Source organism: Heterodontus francisci, chromosome 41 (assembly GCF_036365525.1).
Source record: "Heterodontus francisci isolate sHetFra1 chromosome 41, sHetFra1.hap1, whole genome shotgun sequence".
Classification (NCBI taxonomy): domain Eukaryota; kingdom Metazoa; phylum Chordata; class Chondrichthyes; order Heterodontiformes; family Heterodontidae; genus Heterodontus; species Heterodontus francisci.
Window position 1 is genome coordinate 19,200,895 of NC_090411.1, and position 13,140 is coordinate 19,214,034.

At 43.0% G+C, this 13,140-nt stretch overlaps 1 protein-coding gene and 1 pseudogene across 1 annotated transcript in view; one reads left to right on the top strand and one right to left on the bottom strand.

Annotated features, from left to right (window-relative positions):
- Positions 1-3,840, top strand: part of LOC137353291 (transcription factor AP-4-like) — a 53,866-nt pseudogene extending 50,026 nt beyond the window's left edge.
- Positions 3,841-4,309: 469 nt separating this feature from the next.
- st13 (ST13 Hsp70 interacting protein) overlaps positions 4,310-13,140 on the bottom strand; it is a 44,060-nt gene continuing 35,229 nt past the window's right edge. The window contains exons 9-12 of the mRNA XM_068019403.1: positions 12,754-12,870; positions 8,339-8,387; positions 6,808-6,905; positions 4,310-5,819 (exon numbers count right to left, since the gene is read on the bottom strand). Of these exons, the coding sequence (XP_067875504.1) occupies positions 5,691-5,819; positions 6,808-6,905; positions 8,339-8,387; positions 12,754-12,870 (393 nt within the window). The 3' untranslated portion in view covers positions 4,310-5,690. The remainder of the gene's footprint in view (positions 5,820-6,807; positions 6,906-8,338; positions 8,388-12,753; positions 12,871-13,140) is intronic.

Genomic DNA, 13,140 nt, shown 5'->3' on the forward strand with positions numbered 1-13,140 from the left:
GAGAAGTCAGTGCACTATTAATTTTTTTTTGTGTTTTTGTCCAATCACTTGAATATTTATTTTCTTTTAAGGCTATTCAACACATTGAAGCCACCGAGCAAGGAATCAAGGAGGATCCGGAGGCATTGGAGAAACAAACCACAGCTTTCCTAAACCTTGACAGGATGCAGGAGGATGTCAAGGAAGAGAGGGAGTGGCACGGGCTGGTTACAGCCTCGCCACTGATCATCAAGAGTTCCTTCAGTGATGCCGAGTCTGAAAGCCAAGATGCTGATCGGAGAGAGATGCTGGCGGCACGGAGGAGGCCCAATGTGGAGGTGGAGCCAGTTCCCTCTGTGCTGGTGCCAGGGACTGGCATCCTCTAAATGAGACTGCAGAGACGTGTCGGCGTGCACTGAGGGAAACGGAGGACTTTGCGGCCAGTCTATAGAGTTTGAGATTAAGGGACCTTTGAGAGACATTCCTCCCAAACTGACCCCTCCCTGTCCTTTCAGAGTGAGCAGCCTCGAAGGTACTCTGGTCACAGCTCTGTGTACATGAAGTTGAAAGGGTTGATTTTTCTTGGCCAGTTCAGATTGCTATAGTTTCTTCTAAAACCTGCTCTGGCCTATTGCATCTGAGAGATATTTTGTTCTCTGAATCTCTTGGCAAATTTTGGCTGATTTTAGAACTTCCCAATATCCAGGGCAAATCTGACATCTGTCACTAAACCTGATTTACTTTAGCAACCACCACAATTCCACAACACCTTATCTGCAAGTAACTTTATTTTAAATTGCATTTTTTAATGACCTGATTTTTCGAATTTGTTGACTTATGTCAATCTAAATGACAAACAATCAGCTGATGCCTCACAATTCAAGGGCAAATGTGTCTTACAACCTAGTGCGACTGACTGCAAGACCTGGCTTGACCCTTTCTATGGTCTCCTAATGAAAGACTGTTTTTACCTTTTTCTGTGCCCAGCTCCCTGGAAGCAGTGTCTCATCCTGAGCTACTGTTCATCTAGCGTTAACTGTGTGCCCTGTGTTTGTTCTCTTTGCCCCAAGAAGCTGATCTCTATGTGTGTGCCTTGATTAATGAGTGTTGGCGGGTCATTTGATTGTGGGGAGCATCGTGCAGAATCTGATGCTGGCCTTGTCTATTATTCACACTTTCCAACAAAGGCTACTGGACAGAAAATTGGGAGCAGGAGCCCTGGCTGATTATTTTATTCCCTGCCTATCGCAGGAGACCCATTTTAGCAGCACAATGGATGCCACAGACCAGGAATGGAAACTGGGACTCTCTGGCCTGGCATCACACCAAATAATGCATTTACAGAGGTGTGTGATTGGGAAACCTCCCTCCGCCCCCACCCCAGGCCAATGTCACTTAACCAGCAGTTAGGATGTGGATACTGTTCTTCCAGTCGAATTGCAGGGGAGGGATGTTTATAAAGACGACTAACATTTCAAGCCCATTCACTTCACACAAAACATTTGAAGGGGGGGGTAAAGAATCTTGGTATTGGTAAAACATCTGACACGAGAGGATGTGACTCTGTACCTTCTAGGATGCTCCACACCTGGACTTAAAAGGGGCAGTCGTGTTTAAGCTGTTAAGAATATCACTTAAAAGATTGCAGCCAATTAGCTGATTTGGGAAGAGTCTGGCCGGACCCTGCTTTCATGTAGACCATATTTTTTATTTTCTCCGAGCAAATACTTGAGATGACTAACTGCTGCATGGTGTACAGCATGCATAGTGCAGTCACTACAGGGTGTAATGTAAGGTTTTATTGTAGGTGATGCCTTTTTCCATATACACTCTTTTTAAAAAAAATGTTTATGGGATGATTTTTAAAAATCTCGAGTTTTTGGATACAGGTTTGAGTCGTCTCTTAAAAGACGAAGAATGGAATTGTTGTCAGCGTACTGCGTGGCAGGACAATCTCGGGTCCTCGGCCTGTCTGAGCACAAAGCTGAAATCTGGTTGATAAAGCCAGGTCTTAGCAGTTGTGCTCCTAACTGTGCGTTGGAGGGGGGAGGGGCAGTGTATAAAAATGTGTTTTTAGAGCACTTACGTTGAGTTTCTAAAGGTTATTTGTTTATTTTCGTAAATATTTCGCACTTCAAACTGCAGTATACCTTTTAGACAGACCGTGCTTAATGCTTTGCACACAAGATTGACTTGTGTGGCTTTTTTGAAAATTCGGTTAGATCTGTAAATGATGGTTTGTGTAATTTTTTTTTAAAAAGAGAACACTCCATTGGTAAATGTACCATCTTGAATGATCGAGTTGTATAGATCAGGGAGGCTCCACAGTTGATCTCTGGCCTTGGAGGATGAATTTGCAGGTGTGCTGTTACTGTCAGGAGTAGGAGTGGAAAAATCAGCTCAAGTTTCCTGCTGGCTGTCTAGTCACCTCCTCTGGAAGTCTGAGTGTAGATCCTATATGGGGACCAGCTTGGGCTAGACTGTGTTGTCATCCCTGGTCCAGTAATATGGAAATGTTGTCCAAGTTCAACTGTGCAACATCAATGAGATACATCCCAGGAACTGTAACGCAGGCAGGAGGCTGTGACTTCAGGAGAGAGAAAAGTGACTATGCTTTTTTGGACAGGAAGGGAATTGGGCAATTTGGGGACTGGGCAGGAAAGTGGAGGTAAATGAACTACCATCATTTTATAGAATGGCGGAGCAGGTTCGAGAGGTTGTATCCTTTCATTCAGTCCCTGCTTTTCGTGCCCAATGCCCAGTCATAGTCATTATCACACAGGAAGCCATTCAGCCCAGCAAGTCCATGCTGGTGGAGTGGTTGACTTTCTTTCCAGGCTGTTGCTAACATCCCTCTAGCTGCCCAGTGGGAGTTGTATAACTGACCAAGGTGGTTTGTGACCCATTAATTTACTTTTCCTGCTGTCCTCCTGGTAGAGAGTATTCTACACCTTCTCTCAACACCATAATGGCAGAGCTGTCAGCTGTATTGGGAGTCACTGGCATAGGCCTGTAAACAACTGCCCACCTGTCTATGCAAGGTTGAAATTGTCAGTAGAACTTAAAAGTCAAGGATAAGAAAAGGCTCTCCTAGCTCACTCTCCTATTTACCCAAATCTCCCACTGCAGCATTCAACATCACTTTAAAGCCCCAGTGGTTTTTGCTTCTTTATCAGCCTGGCAGGTTATTTCATTTATTGTTCTTTGAGAAATGATATTCTGAACCTACTTTCTCTAAATTTTTAGTGGAAACAGACCAGAAATGTGCAAACTTTGACCCTAGCTTAGGCTGGTGATGAGGGTTAAATGGCAGGGTTAGGGAGAGCAGAAAATCCCTTGTTTTCTTGCCGTATTTGGGAACCTCGAGGTAAGGGCTGAGCGGGACTGTGATGTACTTTTGGAACCAACCTGTTGGCACTGACTGCTCGCTGTAAAGAGCCTGTGAAAGTATAACAGAACTAGTGCTCTGCCTCCCTTGAGGTGATTTGTAATGCTGATACAGAGCTCACACCTTGCGCAGACAGGGCATTACTGGCAGCAGTAGAGCAGGGGGAAAACAATGAAAATAAACGACCATGGTAACAGCACTGGGCGGCTTCACAGGGCATCAGCGCTCTGTGTGGAGAGGAACAGCAATAAGAGAGTGGAGAAGAAACAGTGGCTTTATTGGTGACTGTGGTGAAAATGCTTGTTAGGGATACTGTATTTGAAGGAATACTGCAGCTTTCCAGCTTTGTCTATGACTATATATTCTCCATAAGCATTGAGGCTAATGGGATATTCTTTATTGTTGTATGTTTGGACAATACGTGCAGAAAAGTATCCAGTGACATTAAAGCACTACCAACTTTTTTTTTAAAAGATAGGAAGTGATATTTCATTGCATTCTGGGTTATTGAGATTTTTGTTTTGTTTTGGAAGGGGGGACAGTTACTAACCCTACCAGGTCCAAGTGATCACAAGCCAGTCAATCAGACACCAGAAACTGCTCATTCAGATGACTGGAGGGGTAGTCTGTTTCAATGGTATTTCAAACCATGGTTCATTTTGACAGAGACAGGGAAGAGAAGGTAAAAGGACAGAATACTTAACTCAGTTAACAAGGTACTGCCCCTTCACCAATATAAATGTTTATATAGTCATACCTCTAGTTTACTGGGATCCACCACAAGTGTTAAAATTCTCCACCTATTCTGCCTGGCCCACTGCCAAACTAGTAGAAGCTGTTCCTGTAAGTTTATATATAAACTTATTGTTCATAAGAAATTAGTCTCGGAAAAAGTCTAATCAAAACTGGCTTATTGTAGATAATATGCAATTAACACAATCATGGAATAATCAGAATTTAATCTTCTGAAGGAGGCAAATGAACGTAGTGAGTATCAGAATAACCAGAGCTCTCGCTTGATATTTACATCCATAATATCCCTAGCCAGATATTCATCTACCTCCTTTTCAAAGAGCATTCATTGTTACTGGGAGAAAGAGAGAAATACCTGTAATCTATTGAAATTTGAGAACCAATTAGCTTATTGGTGACCTCTCAGAGCTATTCCACACAAGGTGCTCAATGTTGTATGCTGAGTAATAAAGACTAAGGTTTTAACTTTTGCCAACCAAGCACTGCCTAGCAGGGAATAAACTACTCTTACCCCTAAACAGCCAGGAAGAGATGAGCAAGTTCAGTCTAGGCTGTTCTGGCAGGATGGGCAATAAGGTCTCCCCCCTCAGACTGAATACTCATTCACTGGTGTCCAACTTTAATCCTTTCTCCAGTGACATCTAACCAGGAGAGACTGTCGTACTTAAGTAGACACTGACTTATCCTTGGCTGGAGTTCTACAGGCATTCACAGCCCACTGATAGGTCTGCCAGGATGTCATTTTTAATGTATGTGCTCAGGTGCCTAAGCTATTTGACCATTAAATGCAAAGTCCACCCAGATTCTCTTTATATTCACTTGCAGCAGAAAGCACTGGATAGCGAGGAGTGGATTTCTCACCAATGTAGTCCAAGGGCACCAGAGCACTCAAACGTGTGTCCTTAGAGATAGCTCAGCAGACTGGGGAATAAACCTCCTCTCGGCAATACATTGTTACCTACTATAGCATCAAGGGTCAATAATGTTTTTTAAAAAATCTAAAATAGATGTAACAAGTGTCTACCAGCTTTATCCCATGCTGCAAATGGAAACTGCCTGCTTACACTATGCCAATAATAGGTTAGAAACACGTCAAGGTCTGGTCTCTGCAGAACATGAACACTCACACAGGTTCCATTTGCTCCCCATGGGTTTTTTTTTAAAAACACAGGCAGTGTGTTTGTATTAATTCTTCCAATCTACAATTTTAATCGATTTATTTTAGTATTAATTGGTTTGCTAAAATAGCAACAAAGGAATTAAATGTCCCTGGTGTTTGTTAGTGAAAAGGTTCAAGATTCCCAGCCTTTGTGTTACTGACATTCAACCTGTTTACAGACCTGGGTCACTGCAGACAATAAGCAGCATGACAGTTTCCGTGCAAGAGCAACATTTTTTTACTGTTTAATTCCAAAAAAAAAATCAAATCAAAATTTTTAAGAAAAAGACGCAAAAATATAGCATGCTACTCTGATCTGAACACTGGGAGGTATATATAGATACAGGAGTAGTGCATGGGGTCAGGGGGTTTCTAATCAATGTTATTTGGAACATTCAGTGATCTGCTTCTTTACGGCTTGGCACCAAATTTAGATGACAGTTTTCCCACGAAATTCATCACCTTGGGGTTGTTCTGGTATTTTGAGATGTTCGCTGGGTTCTGGGCCACGTCTTGGAATGCTGCCATTATCTCAGGATCCTGCAGAGAAAACATTTCAAAATAATGCTTAAACACACCGGAAATGCCAAAACACATGCATGCGGTTTAAGGCTGACGGTAGTTTTTTTTGGGGGGGGGGGTTTACTCTGCTTCCAGCTTCCCTCTGGCTGAATGAGGATTGCAGCATGCAGTGTTAAGAAAGGTCCTGAATCGATCACCCACCTGTGGAGAGTTGAAAGATCTCAGGCAAAGTGGTACTGTGAGGGGGGCAGGGGATCAGAGGTGGCCTCAGGAGTCCCAGGTTGGCAATCACACTGAGCTCTCACTCCAGATCACTATGCAGGGGCTACCACTCAAAGTGCACATACTGATAATACCAGTGATGGTTCAATTCTCCTGATTCACCCCCAACCAACTCATAGTCATATGAAAATGACCATTTGGGGAGGGATCAAGCTAAGCAACTGCATGTGGAGGTGCAGTCCAGGATATGTCACCACCTTCAGAACAGGAAGGGTAAGGTGCAGTGGAAACATTCCTCGCCATTTCCTAACCAAATGCTGCTCTTTGGCCTATAACAAACCAATAGGAGATTGTGCAGAGCAGCTGAACAAACCTCAAATGTCCCCTTTATGGCATGGGTGGGGGATGAGGAGGGAAGAGAGAACAAGTACCTCACGGCACAACACACATCCTGCTGCTCTGCAACAGAAGTTAACCAAAAGCAGCAGTTTTCTGAGCTGGGTATTCACATCTTACAATAACTCTATGACAATTTGAAAAGGGGTTCACTGTTTACATCCTGCAACAAGTCAGGTCAACAATTTGACCTCCATATGCTATGTAGTGACCCAGCATCATTTCGATCAGAGACCACAAGGGCTCAAACAACAGGATTCAAATCCAATTCCTCGACTACTCATCAATGCAGTGGTGACTCTGGCTTCCAGTGGATTAGTGAGCAGCAACTGTATACCTAATTGTACGGTGAGACTGTAATGCAAGATTGACTATGCCTACAGTTTACCTGCATAGCTGCCAGCACCTCTGGGTCACCAAGTAGATCATTTAGACCAGGCATTCCTCCCATTCCAGGCATTCCTCCTGGAAAACTGCCAGCACCACCTGTAGACAGGAAATCACAATATATTAAAGGTAACGCTGAATTCAAGGACAAGGAGATTATGGAGCGGTACACGTGCAATGACCTCTCTCCATGGTTGATGGAACAGAGCTCTAATTGAACAGACGTAGTTTTCCATATACAATATAGGAGACAAGAGGACAATTCAAAAGACACTGGTTTACACAAGCGGAGAGAGACCGTTTTAAACTATCACACGACTAAGAATGCACTAGAACAGAGTCGACTGTGTTTAAATTCAAAATGCAGCCAAATCTAAGCTTTAAGAACTTGCTCTAGAACAAAGGATCAAATTCAACATCAGCTTATTTGTCATGAATATATGAGCAGCAAGCACAGTGGGTTTCGACATTATCCTGGGGTCAAATTCAGTTCAGACAAACTGGAACTCTTCTCCAATTGCTGGCACAAAAGTGCCCATAATTCTACATTCACTGCTTGTCTCACAAGCCAGAATAGCTAACATGGGAAATAACTGGTATGTGTCAGGTTATCTGATCTTAACTTGGGCAGCAGTAGCAACACTCCACCCCTGGCCTAGCAAGGCTGGGGATGGAAGGGCTTGGGGCAGAACCTGCCAGAGCTCTTGATCCACTGACCCCTGCCGGACAGACTGTACATGACGACTGGGCAAGAACAGGATCAAACTTGGCTCACTATTCAAAGAATCGCAGGAATTTACAGGACAGAAGGAGGCCATTCGGCCCATCGTGTCCACATCTGTTGTTGAATAGCATACGGATGTTCATTGTCTGGGACGGCATAATGAAAAACAGCCACTTCTGGAAAGTTGCTGGTGCCCATGAAGCTGTAGCTCAGTAACAGTCAGCACCTTCAGACAAGGGAGCGAGAAAACAGAAAAAATAACTTTTAAAAATGCCCTACCGGCGGTGTACACATTGCTGGCAGAGTAGAAGGACCAAGTCTGACTTGGGGAGGCTGCCATTTTGTAATCAGCTGGTAATAGCAGCGAGCCAAATCAAGTGCCTCTCAAAGCATTAAAATTTCAAGGGTGGGTTACCAATTCAAACTGCTAAACATTAACATAAACTAAATTAGAAGGGAGGCTAAGTGTGGAAAAAAAGCAGAACAATTTCCACCCAGCACCCACTGGCTACAGAAAGCATCTTGTCACTAAAGAACACTAATAAAGATTCTAGAAGTGCAAAGTATTTCACCCCCAGTATTGGCATCCCTCAGTTTGATTGGCCATTTTTTTCCCCTAAAATGTGGAGGTCAGATGTAATTAAGGGGAGTGGTCAGAAGGATTTGTCCAGCATGACAGTGTGAGGGTGAGTCCCTGGTCAGGTGTCATGTTCCTCACAGTTGCCTTAAACACAGTCTCCAATGAGCTGAAATGTTCACCCTTTGTTTTCTGAAAAGCGAGTACAAAGAAAACCACAGTAAAACAAACCTGGGAAACCACCAAATCCAGCTGCGCCAGGACGCCGAGCCTCTTCCTCCTGAAACAGAGCAACAAATGTTAGTGGACCACAAATAGGCTAGAAAAACTAGAAATCACATTCACTCAGAATGGATACTGCACAAGCTAAAAGTAGCTGAACCCAGACCACGGAGATCCTCTTGGAGTCCAGATCCTCCATTCAGAATCTTTGATGCCAGTTATTTTATTGAATACACGTCACGAACCATTCAGATATCAGATCATCAAATGCCAGTCACTAAATTCAACTTTATTTAACATGTCTTTGATGCCTCCTTGTCTCGAGAGGTGGAGGTGGTCAGTGGTTTGTGAAGCAGCGCCTGGAGTGGCTATAAAGGTCAATTCTAGAGTGACAGACTCTTCCACAGGCGCTGCAGATAAAATTGGTTGCCGGGGCTGTTACACAGTTGGCTCTCCTCTTGCGCTTGTCTTTTTTCCTGCCAACTGCTAAGTCTCTTCGACTCGCCACACTTTAGCCCCGTATTTATGGCTGCCCGTCAGCTCTGGCGATCACTGGCAACTGACTCCCACGACTTGTGGTCAATGTCACAGGACTTCATGTCGCATTTGCAGACATCTTTAAAGCAGAGACATGGACGGCCGGTGGGTCTGATACCAATGACGAGCTTGCTGTGTCTTTGGGGATCCTGCCATCTTCCATGCAGTTCACATGGCCAAGCCATCTCAAGTGCCGCTGGCTCAGTAGGGTGTATATGCTGGGGATGTTGGCCGCCTCGAGGACTTCTGCGTTGGAGATACGGTCCTGCCACCTGACATCAAGGATTCTCTGGAGGCAGCGAAGATGGAATGAATTGAGACGTCGCTCTCGGCTGACATACGTTGTCCAGGTCTCGCTGCAGTAGAGCAAGGTACTGAGGACACAGGCTTGATACACTCAGACTTTTGTGTTCGTGTCAGTGCGCCATTTTCCCACACTCTCTTGGTCAGTCTGGACATAGCAGTGGACGCCTTTCCCATGCAGAAAGCATCAAGAAGACAGGTTACTGGTGATAGTTGAGCCTAGGTAGGTGAACTCTTGCACCACTTCCAGAGTGTGGTCGCCGATGTTGATGAATGGAGCATTTCTGACGTCCTGTCCCATGATGTTTGTTTTCTTGAGGCTGATGGTTAGGCCAAATTCGTTGCAGGCAGCCGCAATCCTGTCGATGAGTCTCTGCAGACACTCTTCAGTGTGGGATGTTAATGCAGCATCGTCAGCAAAGATGAGGACCTTCCGTACTTTGGTCTTGGCTCTAAGATGGGCAAGGTTGAACAACCTGCCATCAGATCTTGTGTGGAGGAAAATTCCTTCTTTTGAAGACTTGAACGCATGTGAGAGCAGCAGGGAGAAGAAGATCCCAAACAATGTAGGTGCGAGAACACAGCCCTGCTTCACGCCACGATCACTGCTATGCTGAATTGTGTCTTTCATATTGTCGTGGAATGGACTTTACTGAACACCACAAGGAGAATCTACTGGGTCTAAAAACATTACCATACAAAAGAATATATAAACACAAACGGCTCCAGTTCCTGATTGCCAGGCACTCAGCTATATGCTCCCACAGTTTACTGACAGTTACCATTTCAGGTCTCTGTTACAAATCCCACACTGCCATAGATACTTTCTCAGGTTCAGAGACATTGATTGGAGCCACTCATCAGATTTGACTCCCACTGTCCTACATCTAATTCTATAATATTATGACGAACAATTCAACAATAGCGTGCCCTTGCGATCTGAACTGAATATTTAAGTCTTTCACACAATTATCTCAATCTTTCCAAAAGCCTGTGCAGCATCCAATTTCCAAAAGCCAGTTTAGCTTTTTAACGTCTTTTTTTTTCAAAGAAACAAATTGCAGTGCCAGATTGGAGTCAAAATTAGCTATCCCACTCCCTAGAAGAGAATGCAACATCCTAACTTGGCAATGATCCCTGCTCTGCTCAGATGAGTAGTATTACAACAGCATGAGGGTGAACAGTCAGTGGAATATCAAATGATGTTTCATTGTCTTTAACATGCTGAGTCAAACTGACAGTCCAAAATGTAACTGACCCACCAGCCCTGTCCCATTACAACACATTTTAAAGTAATTCATCTTAATCATTTCCATGGGAAATGGTCAAAATAACTCCAGAAGCGAGAGTCAGGGAAAAAAAGCAGAGGACAGATAACAGAGGCTGCCAGTGTATTTGAACTTCAGCCCAGCACCTTCATAACAGCATAGCATACCAACGAAATCTCTAAACAGGCCAGCTCACTCCATTTTCTGATTACATTTTAAGGTTCATTTCAGTTTTTAAGCCAACTCACTTCCGTGCTTCAGGCGTCTCAGTGGCCGCACTCTCCTTCAAGCCAGAAGGTTCAAACCCACTCAGGACTCGAACATTTAATCTGGGCTGACGATTCAGTGCAGTTCTTTCAGATGTGGCATTAGATTGCTTGCTAATGTGGATGTAAAAGATCCCAAAGCACCATATTGAGAGCAGGGAGCTTGTAGTGTCCCAAAACACTCGCCCCTCGACCACAAAAAATAAAATTAACTGGCCATACGTCTCATGTGCTGCATGCAGGATCCTGCTGAGTGTAAATTGGCTGGCACATTTATGCAACAATGAGTGTACTTTAATAGAAAGGATTCATTGGCTGTTAATTACTTTGGGATGTGCAGAGGATGAGAAGCCAAATGCAATGTTCTTTCTTCAAGTTCGGAATCCCAAATGTCAACTTTTGTCTTGACTTCAATGCAAAAATTCTACTTATTTTGTATGATTTGTCTAAAAACACCCATTCCTCAGATGGAGCACCCAAGACTACTCAGTGAAGTACTAAGCAATGCACTGCAGGAAATTCCCAGGCTTGATTTTTTGGTCTGTGCAAAAGGTTAGATAAGCTCAGCTAGGAAGTGGCCTCAGAGCTCCTGGGTTGGGTTTGAGACTTCCCTGGTCTCTTTTGCCAGTCTTCATTTAAAACCCTTCCCAAAAACCCTCTCTTTGCTGAGGAATTTGGTCACCTTTCTCCAGCTCTTGCTGCATAGTTGGGTATCCACTTCCCTATCTTTGCCTTTGTGACACAGTTTTGGACTTTTGGTATTATATATGCTAGATTTATTTTATGGTTAAAGGTATTTTTGTAATTGCAAATGCTTGGCAATAAGAGCTTTTTTTTAGGTTGTAATCTAAAATTTTAAAAACAGCTGTTTATTTTCTGTTTTATAATTTTTTTAAATTTATAATTGTGAAACAACAAAAATAGCCTAATTACTTTAAATCTTCCTCTCTTATGTAGCGCCTTATTGGTATCCTAGTGTCAGGGAAATTTCCTACAGTTAGACCTGGCTTGTATGGATGCACCAATATTGTCACCAGGATTTCAGTCAAGTATGCGTGTGTGAAATTTTCATACTATCTCTATTCGAACTTTGAAAATCATCTAGCAGTAAATACAGATTTTCATCTTTCAAACCTGAGTATTGGCTGGAGAGAGCATTTTGAATTATCAGGCACTAGGCTGAGGTACGAGTTATGAGAAGCATATTGGTACCAACTTTCTAAGTTAGTGACAAATCTGGCAGTACTCTTATTGAGATCCAGATGGTCTTGCAAGTCTAAATTATGCGTTATTTGGGACTTGTATAATCCCAAGACTTTCCCTATGTTGATATTAAAAAATAACAGTCCTATGACTTTGTGTTGCAAAGCTGAAGGTTTAAAAGTAGATCCAAAGTGCAGCTTGAACTGTTTATACTTACACATATATTCCTACAATATTTCTTCAAAGATTTCCCAGCTTTTCGGTCATCTTTTATGGCTGCCAAATCTAACTTATATTGCTATGTATTTCTAATCGTGCCTCCACAGATGGTGCCTGACTCGCTGTTTTCCAGCATTTGCTGCTTTTCTTTACAACAGTGTTCTCAGATAGGAATAGATTTACTGAAAAATTACACTCGGCTACCCATTTCAAAAGATATTTCTTTATAAACCATAATATTAAAAAAAAGGTCCTGTTGTTTTAAGTTTTATTGATGAGGTAAGATAAAGATGGGTGACAAGGCTGGCATGAACCAATTGGGCCGAATGGCCTGTTTTTGTGCTGTACACCTATATAAAGTCAGGGGTCGCACCCACTACTGCTACCCAGTGACTCTTGTTAAGAAGTGTATGCATGGGCACTGAGGACAGCTGCACAGACCCCCATAAATCAAAAGGCTGTCGACATTCACTGAGAAGATTTGCACGTAAATGGATATTTGACTGAGGTGTTCAAAGTAGCCAGTACACCCACATACTTTGCAGCAAGAATCTGTGCCTTCAGGACAGGAAGAGGAAAAAATTGGAGGAAAGGAAATGAAAATGATTTCCAACACCTTGCCACTTACCTTACGTGCTTTCTCATGTTCCTCCTTTGCTTTTTTGGCCCGTTCCATTCGTTCCTGGAGAAGTTTCTCTTCACGTTTCCTTTCGTATTTTCTTCTGTGCTCTATAATCTTTTGGGCCTAAGAAAACATTTGGTTGAAACATTTAATGTATGATCCTTTCTTATAATAAATACATCCTGCTCATCACCTTACAATCTGCTCCAGCTAACATCCACAAAGACAGTCACATCCACTGCAGATCTGAGACAGGTTTTGGGTTCAGAGGGTTTTAAAATTTTTATTTTTTTTAAACTGATGGGTGTAGATGAAAGAAGCTATAGCATGATCCTCACCCCAAGACTGAGCATCATATATTTTATGGTTTATGTTCATATATTATAAAGAGGG